Here is a 20475-nt window from a genome sequence, read left to right on the forward strand (position 1 = left end):
GGAATGTCACGTTAAGTTGGGACTGGACCACCGAGGTTGATTTAAGAATATATTGAAAGTTGGTTTTCTTTTTCAGATAAAAAAAACATTTAGGGCAAATTTAGGACTAAGCTAAAGTTCGGGGTTTTTCTAAGCCAAAAAAAAAGAAAAAAGAAGAAGAAGCTTGGGATAGAATTGGGACTAGACCTAATGTTTTGGTTTTTTTTAGAGAATTAGGCCAGAGAAACCATCACTTCCTTAAGGAACAGACCAGATGATCTCAATAATTCGGTTATGTTTTAATTTTATAATAAGGCATGTTGGGAAGAAAAACTCATATGCTCAACAACAGAAATTAATTATATTTCAATGTAACTTTATACTTCCATCGGTAAAATTGTACTTTGATGCTCGTCAAAATCCATGGAACAAAGGCGAGGACTCCATGCCAGAGTTGAATGGTATTATTGTAATTCCAAGTAGATTATCTTGATAAGCGGTTTGAGCTGTCATATTGGAAAATTTAATACACACATAAATAATGTAAGTCATTGCCTTTTTTTTTTTAATGTATAATTGCCTAATTCAATATACATGCCCTTCCACGTTCTTCATGTAAATATATTAAAAAATGGTACGTTTGACACAATTATTTTGTTCATTTATTTGTTTGTGCAAACTGCTTTAGGATAAGATGCCATTTACTTTAATAATGTTGGATTATTATGCTAATCAAGCAAATAAAATAAGAAAACGACCCTTCAAATTTAATAGGAATGCACGTACGGAGAAGCCTAAGAATAAAGCTACATTGGATTTAGTTTACGCGAGTAGGCTCGTACTTGTTTTTTCTTCTTGAAATTTCAAAAGAAATTTGGACAATAATAATTTTTTGGAACTTTCTGTATTTTAGTCACGTATTTTGCTTTTGGAGCTTGTGTTATGATTAATCTGTTACACATCATTTCATAGCCTTTTCTTTACGGATTTTTTTTTGTTATTGTGGGTTTCACGACTCATAATATTTCATAAAGAAAATAGTAATCTACGTATCTTAAGCATAAGTTTCTTTTCCTATTATAGGCAAATTGCCGAATGGATCGTTTTCATTTTTGGCATATATAATCGTCCTCATTAATCTTAATTTATCGGTAAAACATCATCTCATGACTTTTCTTTAGAGAGCCTAATTTCTCTTTGGTGGTGGTAAGCTCTCTAGCAGCTACGATTCTTAATATTCCACAAAAATGAGTGATCTACATTAATAGGCAGCTCCTTTTGAGTTATTGTTAGTAAAAAAAATTAACCGAACATAAATTTCATTTTCACCACGCAAAATTGACAGTCTATTTTTCGATAGTTTTCCTCAATCATTGTAACTTTTCTTAATTAAATGTTTGCAATCGTAATTTTCCTTCAACATCGCATTCACGAAAATTTTTTTTTTGGTCGAACATTGTAGAGTAGGTTTATGCCTATTTGAGAAGTCCGTTCGTGAAAATTCTCGAAAAAAGGAAAAATTTCAACTTTTCTCCACGGTTACGAGAATTACGATGAAACGCGCGTGATTTACACCGCAGGGGCTACGAAACCGAGGATTATCGTCGCGAGTCCACACACGTGTCGACGCATCCGACCGAGCGTGCCCCCCACGGAGGCCTCCGTCGCGTGAACCTTATCCCGCCCTGTACTCCACCCCCCCCCCCCTCTCTCTCTCCGACCTGCATTATTCCTTTTTATTTTAGGATTTTCTCCGACCTCCGGTTCTTTACCGACGGTCACCTGAGCTGCGACCGAATCCCGACCCCACCAATCAACTCTCGATTCCGCCCGCTTCGATTCCTGCGGTCTCCGGTCGGAATCCCCATCTTCCGGCGGAGGTCGCCGTCGCGGGGGCGCTTCTCCAGCGGCTCCGCCTCCTTCCCTCGCCGCTGCTCTCGCCGTCCGTCGCCGTCCGTGCGTGGCTTTGATCAGTATTAAATTCGGGAGCTTTTTTTTTTTTTTTTTTTTTTTAAATTGGGATTAAGCCGTTGAGGTCTCGCCATCGGCATCCGAATCGGGTGTTGACGCATTGTCCAGAGGGAGTTGTTGCGGCTGGTTGCTGCCGTGGTTTGACTCCACTCGAAGCAACACTTCCCCTCCCCCTGTCGCTGCCTCCCTCCCTAAAACTTCCTCCTCCCCTCCTCCGTCCATGGCCTCCGCATCGTTTTCTCGCGGCGCGCTCGGTGATCGCAGCAGTCAGAGAGGGAGGAAGACGGAGCTCGAGTTCGATCGCAGTTGACCCCGCCGATCGAGGACTCGTTCTCGTTCTCGTTCTCGTTCTCGTTCGTGTTCTCGTTCTTGGTTTCTTCGGAGATGGTCGCCGCGGGGAGGAAGCTGCGGTCGTTGCGCGCCGGGGCGATAAAGTTGGGGCTGTGGCTGGGGATTCTGTTCTGTCGCCCGGCGGCGGCTCTGCGGCCGCTGAGGGAGATGGGCCGGTCTTGGGCCGACGAGGTTAGTTGACTGGTCCTCGTTGATTTTGTCATGTCCGGTGGACGATTGAATCCGTCGGTTTCGTTGAGACTACGGCTGGAGTCTCTTCGCGCTTCGATGTCAGAATCCAGAACTTTTAAGTTGATCGCTTGATGGCTCTACTGTTGATTGAGTTTGTGTGGCATTTTAGTGAGTTTTCAGCGTGTCGAGAGGAGTGTTTTCGATCTTGCTTTTTGTTTGTAATCGTGATTGTTGAACGACTTTATAGCGGGGGCGCTCGAGATTTGTTCATGAGGTTTTGTGGGTGAGCTCATAGCGAACTAACATTTCTCGAGATGGATTACGATGTGTAGGTGGAGAGGAGGTTGTCCAGTCAGGTACCAGTAACGTTTCACATACTGCTGAATGTGGTTCTGGTCTTACAGTTGAAGCGAGAGCGAGATGCCGGGGATTGGGGGCTGTTATCCCGGAATGAGCTTACTATATTCATTTAGGTTCTTAGTTTTGCTTTCCTATCCAAATTACATAATGAGGGAATGGATTGTAAGTAGTAACTACAGTTCACGTACATGGGCCACTCTACCACCAATGAGCTAGAGTGATGTGTTAGATTGGATGGTCAGGTGCACTTCAGTGTGAAAATAATTCTCATTATCAAAAATAAAGTCTCTCCCTTGAAACAAGTCAAGAGACTGAGCAACCAAGGTTAAAAAGTAAGCTTAAAATTTTGGAAGCTATTTTTATCTATCGAACCTCTGAGTCCACCAGGGAGCTTGGCTGAATGAACTGCAGTGACAGGGTAGTTGTGATTCTGTGTCATGCACCCTTTTGTTCTCCCTCTACATCATTAACCATCATCCCTCATTAAAATGTGTTCAGATTACACTTTCACCCTGAATTCCCTGCTCTGGTTGGTAGAACTAGTCAATTCTGGAGAATTTCTTCCTGAAAATTTAATTTCATGGCAGTTTCACCTCAAGATGTATTGCCCTCAATAAAGACATAGCTACTTCTGGATCTCATAAGCTGAAAAATAGTTAAGTGTTGAGTGCAGCTCATAGCCATTGTCCTTCCCTTACATTGGAATCTCTACCCTCATTGGCCCTAGAGATTGATAGAAGTAGCTAAATTATCTCATCCTTGAGCAGCTAATCAGAATTGAGAAAGTTGTCTCACAAAAAGGAGGTTAGACATGCTGCATTGATGCCAAAACCCCATCACTCTTCCCTTATCCACAGTTGTACACCAGTGAACTTGAAAATCTCTTCCAAGTATTTTAAAGCAGAGACCTTGCTATGATCTTCCATTCAGAGTTGATCTTTGCTTGTCACGAATTCCAATGACTTCTTGGAGAGCCTGAATAAAGTGCATCGAGCATCCCATGGAACAAAAGCTTGGTCGTCGTAGCTCTTGTTGTTAAGTTGCCTTTGCATCAACATAATTGATAATAGAGCCTAGTCCCTTGACAGCATTTTTTCCTTTTCTGGCTTGATGCTGTTCGATGCTTTGTAATAATTCACAACCTGGCTCTCAACCATTCCCTAAGACTGTATATTTTGTGAACTTTACCTTACAATCTTCCGTTCATCTCAGTGAAAATTGTAAAGGATGTGCACTATAACCTTGCAACTTTGACTTCATATGTTTAAAAATGAGGAAGATAATGTGAACTGTGAAATTCACTGAAGCCTGGCATAGTGGGCTTATATGCCTATAGTGATGTTTGGCATCTCCTTTTGAAATACTGGGCTCATGAAAATTCTTTTTTACATGAGTTTTCTATTGCGTGAATTGCTTAAAACTAAAACCTTCTGAGTGACCCCTAAATAGGTTTCGCCCGTCCCTCCTGCATAGTGAACTGTGAAATTCACTGATGCCTGGCATAGTGGCCATATATACCTATTGTGATGTTTGGCATCTCGTTTTGAAATACTGGGCTCATGAAAATTCTCTTCTACATGAGTTTTCTATTGCATGAATTGCTTAAAACTAAAAGCTTCTCAGTGAACCTGAAATAGGCTTCACCCCTCCCTCCTGCTTTCTAACTTTTATTCTGATATATTATGGTACCATAACACTTGTCTCAATGACCTTTTCAAAACTAGTTGATGACATGATATGTTTCCTGAGTTTCATGTGCATAATTAGGAAGCACAGGAAGGTGACTATACTGACGTGTTAAGTTTCCTGCAGGGGTTTTTTGTTAGGAAAGATGAAAACGAATTGGGTTCACTTGGTGAATGGAATATAAGCGGAACTTACAAAGGTTTGTAAATATTTTCTGGCTAGATCAACTCATTGTCATTGTATTCTTTTCTAATAAAGATGGATTTTTTACCTTACTTGGAGTTTCAGGAGTGCTTGTACTTCCCAATTTCCAAATAAGGAAGTTTGGTGCTCTAAGCTGTCGTCTCTGCTTTTATTTGATCTGCATTGAGCCTTTGGTTTTCTCATTCACAGTTTTTTCTCTTCATCTAAGTGGGCACATGAATGTGTCTGGAAACATGACTATTGCAGGTACTTGGAGATTTCTCGATTCAACAAATAGCTCTTCGAGGTTTCCAGATTTCAAGAGATCTAGTGGCAACTCTATCGTTGAATTAGTTAGTACCCAAACAAAAATAGCCGGTGTACATTATATTCAGGTAATGGGGACTAGACATAACGTGAGTATATATTACAGATTCCATGACTTTCTGGCCACATTGTGATATCAGGAAGTATGCACTTGTTTGATACTTTTGCAGATACTGTGTAGTAATAACGGATTGTTTTTCCTCTTGATTGTTAGCTTATATTACTTTTAACTGCTTTTGGTGGTGTTAGGGAGTCATTATCTTTCAGGATGTATTTGACAAGGAACGGACTGTTGGCGGTGCTCGAATCAGGATAGAAGGTGTATATATATGGCCATTTAGACAGCTTCGAATGGTAGCAAATAGGTATGATTTGCGCATAATTGTCCAAATGTCACTGTTGCATCTTAAAATTTGTCATGGCATTTTGTAAGTCGTTGGATTTTTTCCTTGGAATATATGCTCATCCGTTTGTGTTTACTGTTGTACTTGGAGAACATCTTTAAACCAGGTTTTTCTGTCATGAATTCATTTCTTTGTAGCAGATGTTTTATGTCTGACCACATGGTTAAATTAGACCTCAATGTTCATTTGTTTGAAACTAAGTTCAGGTCATTCATCATATATATCCTGAGAGTTGCCCCATTCTTGCATCAAAATTTTGTGAAACTGAAATTTGCTTTTATTTTTTCTTACCTGCTTGTTGGTTAAATGGTGGTTAATCATTTGTTCGCACTTGTTACTTCATTTGCAAATTAGGCTCATAAGTTTCTTCTTTTTCCCCCCTCACGCATCTAATCTCCTCACTTTAAGTTCTGACTTCTATTTATTACCATCTTGCAGTGGGAAAGAGGGCGAGTTTAGCCAGGATGATGATTACATATTATCAAATCCTTATCATTTGGTAAATTTTGCCTTTCATGTTGCATCAGGTTTTTATAATTCTCAAAATGAGCTGTTTCTCTGTTAAGACTTTATAATTCGACAGTTTTTCGTGTACGTTACTTGTTGTGTGTTTGGGTTCCAGTTTTGTAATTCTGGGACACAGCTTTGTAACGTTTAGAATACCAGACCTTATCTTTTCCTGGACATAAAAGATAAATAAATACAAGATCTAGTTTGGTTCTTTTTTAGGGGAATACATCTAGCTTGGGTAGTTCGACTATTTCTTTAGTATCTGATTTTCGTGTAGATATATTGGTTGCATCAAATGCAGAGGAAATTGTATATCTTGTCAATCCATCATATTGTTCTGTAGTCTGCTTATTCATTGGACAAGATATGTTGGCTAGATTGCACGGTCGTGTTATGCATAAGCTGGTGACTTCACAATACCCAAACCTAGATAAGTGGAATACAGAATTGACCAAGAAAACCAGCTTCTTGGATTGAACCATGGAATATTAAGATCATAATGGCTGGAAACAACTTGATACTGTTTTTATATTGATTGAAATTGTCTATTGCTAATAACTAATTAGCCAATCAATCTTTGAACAGCCATATTAGCTTGAAGTGAGTCTAATCCTTGCAACCTTGTTCTACATGGTGCCATTCTTTTCATCAGTCCATCAAAATTATTGCATTAAAAATGGCACCAAGGGATTGCCTCCATATTGACGCTTTTATTCATATAAGTTCAAATCTGTTAAATCAGTAAGTTGTTACATCAGGGATTGGCTCTCGCTCAAAGCAAAAGCTCAAAGTAAAAACCCAGAATTTCAACAGTATCCATGTGTCTTTCCTTTCTGTCAAAAGTTCTAGTATTTCTTCCTTCCAAATAACCCAAAAGTTGCCAGAGATATCATTGTTAGCCCTTTCTTGTTTTTCATTGGTCAAAGGTTCTTTGTTTTTTTTGCCCCCCCTTTTATATTTATATTACTTCTTACTTACCAAAAAAAAAAGAAGTTCATGCCTGTCGTCAAACTGGTTTTTCTAGCTGCTATTTTGAACTACACAATATAACTTGTCTACTGTATTTGTCTGGGCTTCATATACATCTCTTCAGGTTGGAAAATAAAGCATCTAGCCAAATCAGTTTTCAGTCGTCCATACCCCATCCAATAGTTTGTTTCGCACGCTGTCTTATCGCCTGTGTCAGTCCCATGTGCATTGTGTCATTCAGTTTGCATAAGAGGTGTTGAGATATCTCACATCATTTTGCTAGAAGTTTTTCTAGATGTCAGATACATGTTATTCTCCTCTACCCAACAGCTTAAGCTTCAGGTCTAATACAATTAATGCTCAAAAAAGCCCCTGCCAATGTCTAAAAATGTCCTGACCAGGAGCAATTGATCAACAGATGAGCCATTTTTCCCATAGCCCTTTGACACAAGCAACATCTAATTATGGAGATCTTACCACTTTTCTGCTAGTTGCCTAAGGTTTAGATGCTAATGCTGTTTCCTGCGGAAAAACAGAAACTTTTGGTAGCATCCTGACACTTCTAATAGTTTTCGGAGGAAGTTGGACTTTTCCTCCATCTTCCAAAGTAAAAGTCAAACAGGTTATAGAACGATTTAAGAGAGATGATCTGTGCTTTGCGGGCCACGGACAAATATGATCTTCATCCCATTTAGAATGCTACCTTCTCCGAGATGGAAAACAGCCGAGATGCATTTTCAATTTCCTATTCCTTAAAATACCCCACGATGTATGCTGACCATTTCATTGCTGCTTTGTCCAAACAAAATGCTTGAGTTGAGGTTTGACTCTTTGTTTCTTGCCAACAGCACTGGGTGGGATGAGTGCCATTGCTAGTACTAGATCTAAAGGGGGTCAACTGATATTATGCCTCACTGGTGATAACTGATAAGTTATGCGAGTCAAAAGATATTTCAAAATCTCATTTCCAATATGAGCCAGCTATTTTCTTGATTGTTCTGATATTCTCTCTTTCTGGAATTTTCAATATTTTGATGGTATTTATCAAAATATATTATTCTTCTTATTTTGTCATTTAATTGAAGAGTGTTTTGACAGCAGCAACTTTTGATTCTGATGCAGCTTGGAGTCTTCTCATCCCAGGTTTTTCAAGAATCTCCACGGAAAAAGATATGGAGAAGGAAGAATTGTAATAAGCAGCTGTCCTTTTACCTTTTCATCCAAGTTTTTTTTCATTTGATTTTCTGATTTCTTGAGGGAATACCATCACGTGCAGCACCAATCTATGATGTGGAGAAACATTGTAACATCGAATTTGCAGCTCAAATCTCACACACTTCTTCCAAACAAGATGGTATGCAAACTTTCTCAGCATAATATTTTTATCTACAATAATTGTTGTCAAAGTATGTTTCTTGCAGACTTTTTGTGAAAGATTCACAAATGAAGCCAAGAAGCATATGCGTGCAATTTCAAAACCATCTCTCTTTTAAACTTTTAAACCTGATAAAAATGATCAATGCTTAACTACAAATTTTGTGGTGGTTCTACTCATTTCATACATAAATAAGATTCGATTCTACGTTGGCAGCCGTTGCCACTTGCCAGTAAAGTGATTATGAGAGCTGTTTTGATACACTCAGAGTCCTATCATAATTTTTTTTTTTTCACTCCATTTCTCCTTATTCTGTGTAATATCTCCATGAATGCTCACCAAGGGTCAAGGGACTAGGGAGAGCTTCTGATTTCTTCCCTGCCTCTGCTTTATTTCTGGTGAAATCTTTTAAAGAAAAGATATAGATATGTTCTCAGGCTTCTACATATCATGAAGTATTATGATTTTCATCCTCCTTGTGCTCATTGATTTCTCCACACCTTCTGTAGATGGTGAACATGATCATTATCAAATGGAAGGTCTAATGGAGAGTCCTTCAGTGGATGATGATGGGGATTGTTTTGCACCCTTGCTACTGAATGCTACTTCTGTAAACATTGAAGTTTACTATAACAAAGCAGTGAATTACACCTTGATGGTCACATTTGTATCCTTTTCATATGATCAGTACCCCTTGTTATGATTCGTTAGGAGCTTTTGGGTGCTTCCCTTAACATTCTTGCCTCAGGTATCTTTCCTTCAAGTTCTCCTTCTAATTCGACAAATGGAACATAGCAATACTCAATCGGTAAGGAGTCACGTTTTCTGAGAGAAAATTGTCATCATTTTTCACTTTATTTTTGTACTAAGTTCATTAATTTTTCTGTATCCATTAGGGAGCTGCCAAGGTCTCAATAATAATGATTGGGCAACAAGCTATTATGGATGCTTATCTGTGCCTCTTGCATCTTACTGCAGGGATACTTGTAGGTAAGTCTGGACATCAATTTAGGTAGCTTCTTAGTTTTGCTTTTTCTTAGGCATCATTGTTGCGCCAATAGTTGGGTGTCGTCCATGATTTATGAGAGCAATAAGACATTTGACTCCCCATTGCTCCCCTATAAGCAGCTTTACATCTGACTGCTCTTTGAAAACTTAGATTGATGTATGTGTTCTCCTTTTGAGCTGTTACCTACCTCTGTGCAGTTTTTCGTTTTGTTTTAGTAATCAGGGACACGTAGGAACGTGACTACTCTTGCTGGATTATGGCCTAAAATGTTCATTTGGTAATGCAGAGTCCTTGTTCAATGCTTTTGCAACTGCAGCATTTTTCAAATTCGTAGTTTTCTCAATCTTTGAGATGAGGTATCTTCTTGCCATATGGAAAGCAAGTCGACCTATGAACAACGGAGAGGGTTGGGAAATTATGAGGCGCGAGCTCTCGGTGTTGTACAGTCGTTTCTGTAAGTACTGCTATCAATACAAACTTCTGATGTGCATTTTGTACTACTCAAGGGTTTGAAAGTATGAATGTGATAAGAGGATATTTTCAGGTCAGGATGTAGTAATATTCTTCACTAGAAAGAATAGTATGGATGAGCAACCGTGTATCCAACAAGGAATTTTTGTTAACCAATATGACAGTAACCACACCCAAAGACCCTTTAGTGCATTTGTTCGATATTGCGGTAGGCTAATTAATGACTGAGAATTGCTCACTTTCTGATGCACTAGTTTTTATTATTCCATCTTTCATTTGCTGTTTCAAGTTGTTAGGCCAAATCTTAATATGAAGTAAGAGGAACTGTTATTTGTAGCACAAGAATTGATTCACTTCCCTGACAATTTTTGCAACCAACTTTTGCGTGTTGCGATCTTTTTTAGATTTGATAAGTGGTGTACTTTATACTGATGAATTATGGGTTTTTTCCAGATGGGATCCTTTTGGGAGGCATTCTGCTCATGTACGAGTTCCATAATTATATTCATCCCATCCTCCTCCTTATTTACTCATTCTGGGTACCACAAATAATTACGAATGTTCTCCGAGATTCAAGAAAACCATTGCACCCTCATTATATCCTGGGAATGACTGTCACTCGTCTAGCAATCCCATTGTACATTTTTGGCTGCCCATACAACTTTATGCGGATTGAGCCTGACAAAAGCTGGTGCATATGCTTGGGTGTATTTCTTGGACTTCAAGCATCTATTCTACTTCTTCAGCATTATTTTGGGTCACGATGGTTCATTCCTCGTCAGGTAGGATGTCTTTGTAAATTTCAGCTGCAGTTACCAATGTCTTTCAATTTCTTGGTTGATGTTTCTGATAACTGCTGATATTCTTGAGGGAACCTGCATTTCATCTTGCACTGATTTGTTACAATGGGAAATATTATAGCGTTACTGAGGGAATGAACAAATTTTCCACTGAAGTTAGGTTGTACTTTTCCAACTGAAGAACTGATTACTAATTTGCCTTGGGTTGAAATAGTTTAACTCAAAAATTACCTGTTTAAATTCGGATTTTGGTGCTCTGAGCATCTGAAGCATTTGTTCAGCATTTGAGTCTGATTGCCTAATATGATGGTTCATGGGAACAACGTGCTTTCTGGATTTAGCTTGCACTGTCTCTGAACTTTCTGGAACTTTTCAGAAACACACGTGAAGGAGAGAAAATGATTTCATCAAGGGTATTTTGTTTTCTGAAGAGTATTTTATGAACCTCCATTACGAAATGCCTGCTTGCATGAGTGTGCAAGTGCACATGCGCTAGCACACAAGAGAGAGAGGTTGTCAATGTCAACTCCTCATTCTATTAGCAAGAATTTTCTTAATCTGAAACTACTCCACATCTACCACTCATCAATTATGGAGATCTCATCCTGGTGCAAATTTGCAGATTTTGCCAGAGAAATATAGCTACTACAGGCGGTTTGATCAGGACTCAAGCCACAGTACAGACTGCGTCATTTGCATGACTTCTATCGATCTAACTCAGCGGTCAAATGATTGCATGGTTTACTTCTGCAACCTTGGGTCTTCTTATCTTCATTTTGTGTGTTATTGTGTTATCTTTGCTAACGATAGTATGAAATTTCTCTCGCAGGTGACTCCATGTGACCATTTCTTTCATTCAGGTTGCTTGCAAAGATGGATGGACATAAAGATGGAATGCCCAACCTGCCGACGCCCACTACCACCAGCCTGAGGACCGTTCAGCTTGTACATTATGTAATATCAAACAAAATCGCCAACTTGTAAGTCACAGTTCCATCTAAATAACTGATGAATGCGTTGGTTGGTCTAAATTTTAAAGACAGCAGTAGGAATTTTCGAAAATCAGACGAAGTTCTCAGTTTGGGATTCACAATTTCTCACTCATGCACTTTTCTCGGCACTTCTGCGCAAATTAATTAAATCAACATCTTGCAGATACTCACTGTTTTGCAATTAAAAAGTGCTGTATTATGGAAGGACGTCTTTCGGTGAAATGTATTTTGTGATGATGGAACGAATTTCTGAATTTGATGATGGAACTTTCACTCGACTTCACTTGTATTTTGTGATTGCAGGTTCGGGATGCAACTCATTTTGTTTGTAGCCCATCTTTGAGAGAAGGTGGTAAATATGATGTAATCGGCTCGGAAATGCAGTAGATGATGCTAAATCAGAGACTTTAGAGTCAAATAGCTGACACGATTCTTTCTTACTTTTTTGCTTTCCTTACAATGTATATTCAATAAATACAGAAATCACAACCAAGTGGAAAGTTCTTCAGTATCATTTCTTGTGTCTGCATCATGTTCTCAGAGTGTATATTGAATGTGTTTGTTTTGGAAAAAATGAATGATTGGAAAAATATTTTTTTTTAAAAGTCGTTTTTTAATATTGCCCATAGAAATTATCAAATTTAAATAAAATTGATGATAATAATGCATACTGGATAGACTTAACAATTTCAAGTGAAATAAGCGATGGGTTTTCACGAACTGTTCATTAGTTTTTTTTTTTTTTTTTTGCAAAACAAATGAAAATTAAAATTATTTCCTAATTATGCAAATTCCTGGAAAATCAGCAAAGTAAATTGTCTGTACTTACCTGACTGATCTGATTTCCAAGGAGGAGGAAAAATCCCACGCGTTGCCGTGGTAAAAATAAGACCATATGTAATTTTGTCTATGTGATTTTGTAATTTCTAATTAACTATATGCCAATTGATTCAACGATTGTCGGGAAGTGTTTTCTTTTCAGTTTTCGCGTTAAGATTTTAGATTAAGATAACCCAATATGGGCGCATCGCACAATGCCATCCGATATATTTCTGTTAAAAACTATGTAACTTAGTGCAAAAGAGAATATGTTCACAATCCCAAATTCACCTAGTATGAAATGCTAAACTATTTTCGAGTTTATTCGTATCTTCTATGGAAAAGCTAATTAATTATTTTTTATTTGTTAAGTTTTAACAAAAGACTGTTGAAGTTAAGTGTAGGACTTTGTAAAGGAACGAAAAAACATCAGAATTTTGTCCTGAGATTACTTGGAACATGGTCAGCGACTAACTCCACAAAGCAAAATTCCAATTTAGCTAGCAAAATCAAAAATACTGTCAATGAAAGAATGTCACCGATAAAGTATATGGACTGGACTGGTTATAATCAAACATATTCCGAATTTCAAGAGACAACATTTATTAATTATTTTTTATTTTATTGATCTGTTTCTTCAGGCGTGACATATACACAAATTGGAATTTTCATGAACTGTAAAAGTGATGTAATACGTACATACATACATACATACATACATACATACATACATACAAACAAGCTTTGCAGTAACATCCAGAGCATATACAGTGCCATATGTCCAACCCCAAGTCTAAAAATAAACTAGAAGTGACTTGGAGAAGGAGAAGGAGAAGGAGAAAGAGAAGGTGATGAAAGCAGAGGAGCTGCTGCCGGGAACCCCGCGGGAGCAAAAGCAGGCGGGCCACGGAAACCGGCCGTGCACGGATGCTGGAAACAGTCCACCGGGTGCTCGAGGGCGGCCTGGCATTCCTTCTCGCTCCGCTGGAACGGCTTCTCGGGCAAGCAGTTGTGGCTCTCGTCGTAGGCTATGCCCTTGGACGTCAGGTTCATGCACGTCCCTTCCTCTTCGCAGAAGTAGTTGTAGGAGAAAGTGAAGTTGGCCAAGCTCGGCAAGATGCACACGCCGGAAGGCACGACGCCGGTCATCATGTTGTGTCCTACGTTCAGCTGCTCCAGGTGCGCTAGTCCCGCGATGCTGTAGGGTATCGGACCTTCCACGTGATTCAAGCTCACATCCAGCACCCTCAGTTTATACAGGAACCCGACTTCGGGAGGCAAGCACCCCGACAAACTTATATTGATCAGGAGCAACTCCTCCAGGGTGTCGGCGGAGTCAGCTATGCTGGGCGGCAGGCAACCGCCGAAGTTGTTATTCGCCAACACGAGGACGGAAGACGAAGTCTGGCCCAGACTTGCAGGTATGGCATTCGTAAGCCGGTTGTTATTGAGGAATAGCGCATCTAGGCTTTTCTTGAAGAGTTCTGGAGGCAACGACCCCTCGAACTCGTTGTAGCGAATGTCGAGATAATGAAGAGAAGGCATGGAGAGAACGACCGAAGGAAAAGGTCCCACGAACCTGTTGTTACTGAGATCGAGTTCGTACAGAAGCGCGAGATTAGATAGAGATTGCGGCAGTACCCCGCAGAACCGGTTACTGTTCAAGTGGAAGAGAGCGAGGTCGGTCAGGAGGCCTAACTCTTCCGGGATCAACCCGGCTATATCGGCATGGTTTAGATCGATACCGGCCACCACCTGAATTTTGGGATCATCGAGTGCCTTCGCACAGAAAACACCCGTGTAGTTGCAGACGGACAGGCCGGACCAGTTGGTGGTGAAGTTACGGGGGTCGGAGTAGATCACGCGTTTCCACGCTTGAAGGGCAATGTAGGCATGGTAGAGTCTGGGGTTGGAATGGTGAGCCTGGTGCCGATAGTGTCGGCTGGGGGAGTGGCCGTGTTTCGCGGCGGCATTGTAGCAAGGTAAGGCTAGGTGAAGCAAGAACAAGATGAGAGCATGGGAAAGAAAGAAGGTAAAAGAATGTGAAGCCATTCGTGCGGTTAAGCTCCTCTTTCTATGCAGTGAAATGACCAGGGGGGGTTGTTTTATACGAGAAAACGTGCCCTTTTCAGTTGAAATTTGTGCAGTCCTCCGTTTAAAACATGTAATCCTTGTCCCGTTGACTCTAGTTCTTTCATACTTGAGACCTCGGATGGACTGTTGCAACGACCATTTAAAACGACAGTTATCCGTTCGGGAACTTGTTCCGGACACTCTTCCTGTCTTTCAGTTTTGTCATAATGTTCATGTCTAGTCGGCGTAAGGTAGGAGACGACAGAAGATACTGGTGAAAAAGGGACGTTTTCCCTAACCACGACGAGAGCAGCAGGCACAAGATATCCGATTGGAAAACTTTTCCTGGGAGCCACTGTTTCAGATGAGAGCGGAGGCATGATTCCCGCGGCGGCGGAGGACGACGGGGCTCGATGGGGACACGGCTCCTAACCCTGTAGTTTTCGTCGTTGTTGTTCTGAGTGGAGGAGGAGAGAGACAGTTTCCATCTCCATCTCCCCCCGGAGTTTCTTGAAATTCAAGTGATATAGATGTAATTTGACGAAAGGTCTAAACACCTTATCAAACCCCCTCTTGAACAAGACCGAGCGCAGATCTTGTCTAAGATTCTTGACCAGGGAGCTTTCTTGGTTATGAAGCGTATAAGAAGAAACGGACGAAACGAATTCAAATGAAGACACTTGCTCTGCGACCCCCAAGCTTCATACATGGAAGTGCTATTTCAGAACTATAAAGAAGTTGGTGCTCAGGTGATAAATACATCAGCTTCATACTAGTCCATTCAACCGCCAATTTGGGGCCCATCTGCTAAACACTTTGCATTCTCTCTCTTCAATTAATGTTTTCAATTAATGTTTTCGAGAAGTTAGAGACAGTGCTGACGTGTTTCTTTGCAAGCTTCTTTTTGAACAGAACTAGTGAGAGATTCGGTTGTGTTGGAACTTTGTAGAAATGGCGACTCTCCTCGAATTGATCGGTGAGAAAAGATTGAGGAATCCGCTATCGACGAAGTTTTAAGACAAGGCAGGCCTGAAACTTGAAACGGGCAAATGCCCAATGCGATGCTTGCCCATCCAAATGGCTCAACATAAGCCGATCGATCACGGTGATAATTTACTTTCCGCTCAGACAAATAGAAAGGCCGATGAACGAAACTGAAATTCGAGTAAATATTCATAAAACACAATCTTCCATCATGGAGATAGGATTTCCGCCTTTCAAGCACTTCTGAGGAGCAACTGCCGAAAAGGTTCGAGGGGATGCAAAATCTTACTCTTACAAGACAACTCACAGGGAGAAAAGGAAAAACATGCATATCATCTAGTCTTTGAGACACTCTTGCTTCCAAATTCCAATTCACAAAAATAAAAGGAAGAAATTGATGAAAGCATTTCTCCTTGTCCAAATTATTTCAAGATTCAAAGGATAACCTACTTAATGCTTTCATATTCGTCATCATCTCCCTTACCACGCTCCTATTAGCCGCCGCCAGATCCATATTTCTTGCCGAATAAGACAAGCTGCAGCTTATCATATCCAGCCAGTACACCAGCGCCTGCAACGGCACGGAGAATATTCGCACCAGCACCCTTGAAGAGTGATCTGGAACCTTCATTCTTGACAATCTGGTTGAATGCATCCAAAGAACTTTTATACTTCACAGCCTCTCCAGAGGTCATCATCATTCGTCTACGAACAGTATCAATTGGGTAGGAAGCAAGTCCAGCACCAATTGTGATTCCCCATCCAAGCAAGAAACTAGCTAGGAAACTATCCTGCAAAAACTCAAGCAGGCACGAGTTAAAAGAAGGGATATTAAGCAGCAAACAATATTCCATGGCTCAGTCCACCCCGGCTTGCCATTGTTTCAGAAGGGTTGACCTGACATGTGAAAACTAATCTAAATGGCAAGGTCATCAGATTTAATAGGACAAGTAAATTCAAATTCAATCTCAGCAATTTTCAGGGGGAAAGAGCAGTACTCAGAAGCAGGCTCAATTACAAATCAAAGCAAAGCAAAATGAAGATTCCAATGCCATAAATAAGTCAGGATCAACTGGAGACACAGTAATGAATATATGTAGCAGCTTCTGACCCTTAGAGATTTTACCAAAGAAAACGACAAATTAAGTACAGGGGAGAGGAGAAAGATATTCAAGGAAACATTTTCTTCATCATTTACATTTAAAAGAGTCTAAGATGACCTAATGCACATAGTAAGTTTATATACCTGCAACCCTCCAACCAGAACCACAGGCTTCAGAGAATCGTACATTCCAAAGTACAGCCCTCTATACACAATGATGCCAATACACGAGATATTGAACCCGCGATAAAGGCCAGCAATGCCGTCGGATGCAAGGGTCTTCTTGTAAACATCAATCAAACCATTAAACTGCCTCTCACCGCCCTTCTTAGCAGCCTTCGCGTCATTAGCCAAACGTGTCCGGGCGTAATCTAGTGAGTAGACAAACAGAAGAGATGAAGCACCAGCAGCACCACCAGAAGCCAAGTTACCAGCAAACCATTTCCAGTATCCATCACGGTCTTTCTTAAAATTGAACAACCTCTTAAAATAATCCTTGAATGCGAAGTTCAAGGCCTGGTAGAAACATTAAGCAAACATCTCAGCAATTTCCCTAGACTATGGATAGTAAAATAACACAATAACTAAAAGTGCCAACTGAAAAATCTCTGACAAAATTCAACAGTTAAAGAGTAAATCGAGTTCCCTTCAATACAAATGGCCATCAATTATCTAATACATTAAGAAACCCAAGATTTAGAACGAATCATGAAGGATTAGCTAAAAAGGAAACTATTTTAACTACCAATTATCGAGCAAGGAAAATCACCTGGGTTGGGAAGTATCTAATGACGTTGGCTGTGTTGCCTCTCCAGAGAGCAATCACACCTTCATCCTTGATAGTTCTGGCAAAGCAATCACCAATTCCCTTATAGGGTTCAGATAACCTTCCAGTCTTGATCATTTCATCCTGATTTTGTATCAACAATTTAACACGTTCAATTGGAGCAGCAGCTGTCTTGGATACGGCAGCAGAGACTCCTCCCATGAGAAAGTCAGTCAGAAAACCTTTTACACCTTTCTCCGAGGGAGCTTGAACAAAAACAGGATAAAGGGGTGACGCAAGTTGCAGACCAGTGCCTTGAAATGCTGGATGCAAAGAACTTTGTGGCCTTCCATAGGTATATCTGCCAGTCAGATTCTCCGCACCATAGCCCCTAGGGCACACGTTTGGAGAAAGCCTCGACATGAGGTAAGACTGCCCATGTAATTTCTGAACTATAGACGGACGCTGTGATCCATCTGCCATAATTGCAACTCAAATGCTGACCTGCGCACAAAAGGACATCAGATGAGGATATTCGTGTTACATATAACCAAGAATTTGATTTAACATGCTCCACAATGCCTCTCAACATGAATTATGACAATGTCCACCACAAACAATGATGAACACAAGAACAATAAGGAGAAATGCCCTCAGCACTCATCAGTGCAGTTTCAGCGGAGTCTAAGGAAAGAACATTCTCCGGTCAAAGTTAACCAACGTCTAAAAATTGATCACGAGTCGATAAAAGCTATCGATACCCAAAATCCACGTGCGAAGTACTTGTTGCCTTGAACAATAAGACAACATGCATTGGCAATGCAGAAAAGATTGACCAGAAGTGAAAATTTTGCATTCACTCGGCTATCTCCCATAACAAACAACATTTGAGGCCATTACAAAAATTATTCATCATCCAACTTTCCAACATTTCAGATGCGATGCAAGTACACGGTGGAATCCTGACACACAGATAGCGAGCAGACCACCCGTACCGCCTACTGATCTAATACTAAGCAAGCATCGCGCTTCCATATCAATGACGACAGCCTCCAAGAGCCCACTCGCATCACCTCACAACACAAACCTCCTCAGAACCAAATCAGAACTTCACAACGGAATTCCACAACAACTTGAAACCGCAAACGATCCAGACTCGCGAAGATCGCTCCGCGACATCCGGTCCCAAACGCCCGGAGGAAAAGCGATACACGTCGAGGCTACGCCCGAATTCCCGGACGATCGCGCCAACGAAAGATCCGCATCGACAAGATAACACGGAAAATCGCCCTCGGCCGAAGCGAGCTCGAGCGCGACCTCATAATCGGAAATGCCACCAGACCGCATCGGACAGCGAGAACGCGCGATTTCCGCCGCCGTCCGATCCAATCATGCACCGCCGAGCGATCGGAACGGCGATCGGAAACGGCGAAGAAGCGAGAGAGACGGAGAGACTGACCTGAGAAGGCCGCCGGCGGAGCGATGAACGAACTGCACACTCCCTGCAGCTGACCAGAGGGGAAGCGTCGCAGCGACGAAAATGGCGAATCTAAAATTGGGAAATCGCCCGAGGGCAACCTAGGGTTTTATCCGAATGACCACATTGCCCTCCTGCTTTCTCGGAAATGACATTCGTGCCACGAAAGCTGAATTTCTTCCTGCTCTATTGGAAAAATGAAGGTCTTCCTTGCTTACTATAGAGCGGCGGCTAAGGATTAGGAAAACCTCTGACCAGATAAGAAATAAAAGAGAAAGATAGGAAAAATACTTGTCCGAATCCGGATCCATATGGATCGAGTTCATTGCGGACAGTGATTGCCTAGCCCCCACACGTGAAATTCACATAATCAATAATCATGATTATTTTAGATCCGATTAAAAATTTTCCAAACTACATGACAAAAAACTTACGATGTGACTCATGCATTATTATTTTAGACTCCAGCGTGGGCCTTTGCAATTTGTCCATTTGATATACAATGACAAACGATGAGCTCTATGAATACATTCATTAATTTAACGTATTGATGTCCGCACGTCTCGTATTCTTAATTGGTATAGTATGTTTTTCTTATCTTGTAACTAACAATACTCTCTTCTTGTTTTACATCATAGAGATCCCAAGATTCGGACCAAACCTAGGATGAAGCTTTTAATGTCTATCTCAGGACTAGACATTCTTCCTACTCTCCTAGAAAAATGAAAGCCTTCCTTGCCTACAAAAGAGTGGCCGCAAAGGAAAGGAAAAATTATGAACCAAAAAAGGAGAAAGTTCAGAAAAATAATTGTCGAATAAGCATCTATATGAATTGAGTTCATCATGACCAATGTTGCGTGGCTCCCACATATAAAATTCGCATGCTCAATGACTATAGTTAATTTTGATTAGTCAACTTAGATATAATAAGAAATTCTCCAAACTACAAGGCTGACAAGCTACAGCATGACTTACATGTCATTATTTTAGACTTGTTAAAATGTGACAAAACATTATCACGGTGGTCTAATAAAGCATTTTGAGGATGTGACATTAAAATGTTTGACTATGGATTTACGACATGAATACATATGAATTGTATCAATCCCAATTAATTGGATCGATGAGAGGGTGGGGCTAACCTAATTTAGGTAGAGCTCTAACAAAGTTGTTGAGTTGCAACTTTGAGCTTAAAAGCACCTAGTCAAGTTCGAATGTCACACAGAATGAACACTTCACAAGCTGCACATATATAGTTCATACTCGAAGGACCTTAGGTAGGGACTTTTGTGACAAACATAAATTAGGTTTAATCACATTTCGAATGAATGCCCACAAGTCTCAGTGATCGATCCACACACATTGTAAAAAGTTGGATAGAATTAATAATATTAAAAAAAAAAAGAGTTACTTTGTCCCAAGTTTTCCCAAATTATGGGCGACTCCTCTTATCAGGTTCTCTAATTTAATATTTCCTCTTTCAAGAAAAAGAAAAGAAAAATGCCTTGCTTTTTACAACGATCTTATGTAATTTAATGGTCGTAGCTTCCATTTCAAAGAAGGCGGTGGGGCCCATCAATAGTAGGTTCGGACATTCGTGACCGTACCGCGTTCGATGGTGGTTAGGTCTGCGCACATGTTCGGTAACCTTTTAGGCCTTTTCATTTTAACGGTCCCCCACCGTATGGCATCCCGG

At 40.5% G+C, this 20475-nt stretch overlaps 3 protein-coding genes across 3 annotated transcripts; 1 reads left to right on the plus strand and 2 right to left on the minus strand.

The window, feature by feature from the left end:
• Positions 1-1730: 1730 nt before the first annotated feature.
• LOC104424931 (transmembrane E3 ubiquitin-protein ligase FLY2) lies at positions 1731-12090 on the plus strand. The gene is made up of 15 exons (XM_010037469.3): positions 1731-2472; positions 4645-4717; positions 4969-5096; positions 5278-5393; positions 5871-5931; positions 8034-8100; positions 8188-8265; positions 8796-8953; positions 9035-9094; positions 9183-9276; positions 9582-9749; positions 10220-10548; positions 11189-11305; positions 11396-11546; positions 11862-12090. Exons 1-14 carry the CDS (start codon positions 2335-2337, stop codon positions 11495-11497), a joined length of 1689 nt encoding a protein of 562 aa, XP_010035771.2. The 5' UTR covers positions 1731-2334; the 3' UTR covers positions 11498-11546; positions 11862-12090.
• An 888-nt stretch (positions 12091-12978) lies between these two features.
• On the minus strand, positions 12979-14472 carry LOC104424932 (leucine-rich repeat extensin-like protein 4). Its single transcript, XM_010037470.3, has one exon. It carries the CDS (start codon positions 14427-14429, stop codon positions 13182-13184), a length of 1248 nt encoding a protein of 415 aa, XP_010035772.1. The 5' UTR covers positions 14430-14472; the 3' UTR covers positions 12979-13181.
• Positions 14473-15595: 1123 nt separating this feature from the next.
• On the minus strand, positions 15596-18942 carry LOC104424933 (ADP,ATP carrier protein 3, mitochondrial). The gene is made up of 4 exons (XM_010037471.3): positions 18762-18942; positions 17306-17806; positions 16681-17052; positions 15596-16225 (listed from the first exon to the last, which is right to left on the minus strand). The coding sequence occupies exons 2-4, from the start codon at positions 17783-17785 to the stop codon at positions 15929-15931; spliced, it is 1149 nt and encodes a 382-aa protein (XP_010035773.2). The 5' UTR covers positions 17786-17806; positions 18762-18942; the 3' UTR covers positions 15596-15928.
• Between the last annotated feature and the right edge of the window lie 1533 nt (positions 18943-20475).

This window comes from Eucalyptus grandis, chromosome 11 (genome assembly GCF_016545825.1).
Source record: "Eucalyptus grandis isolate ANBG69807.140 chromosome 11, ASM1654582v1, whole genome shotgun sequence".
In the NCBI taxonomy this organism is placed as follows: Eukaryota; Viridiplantae; Streptophyta; class Magnoliopsida; order Myrtales; family Myrtaceae; genus Eucalyptus; species Eucalyptus grandis.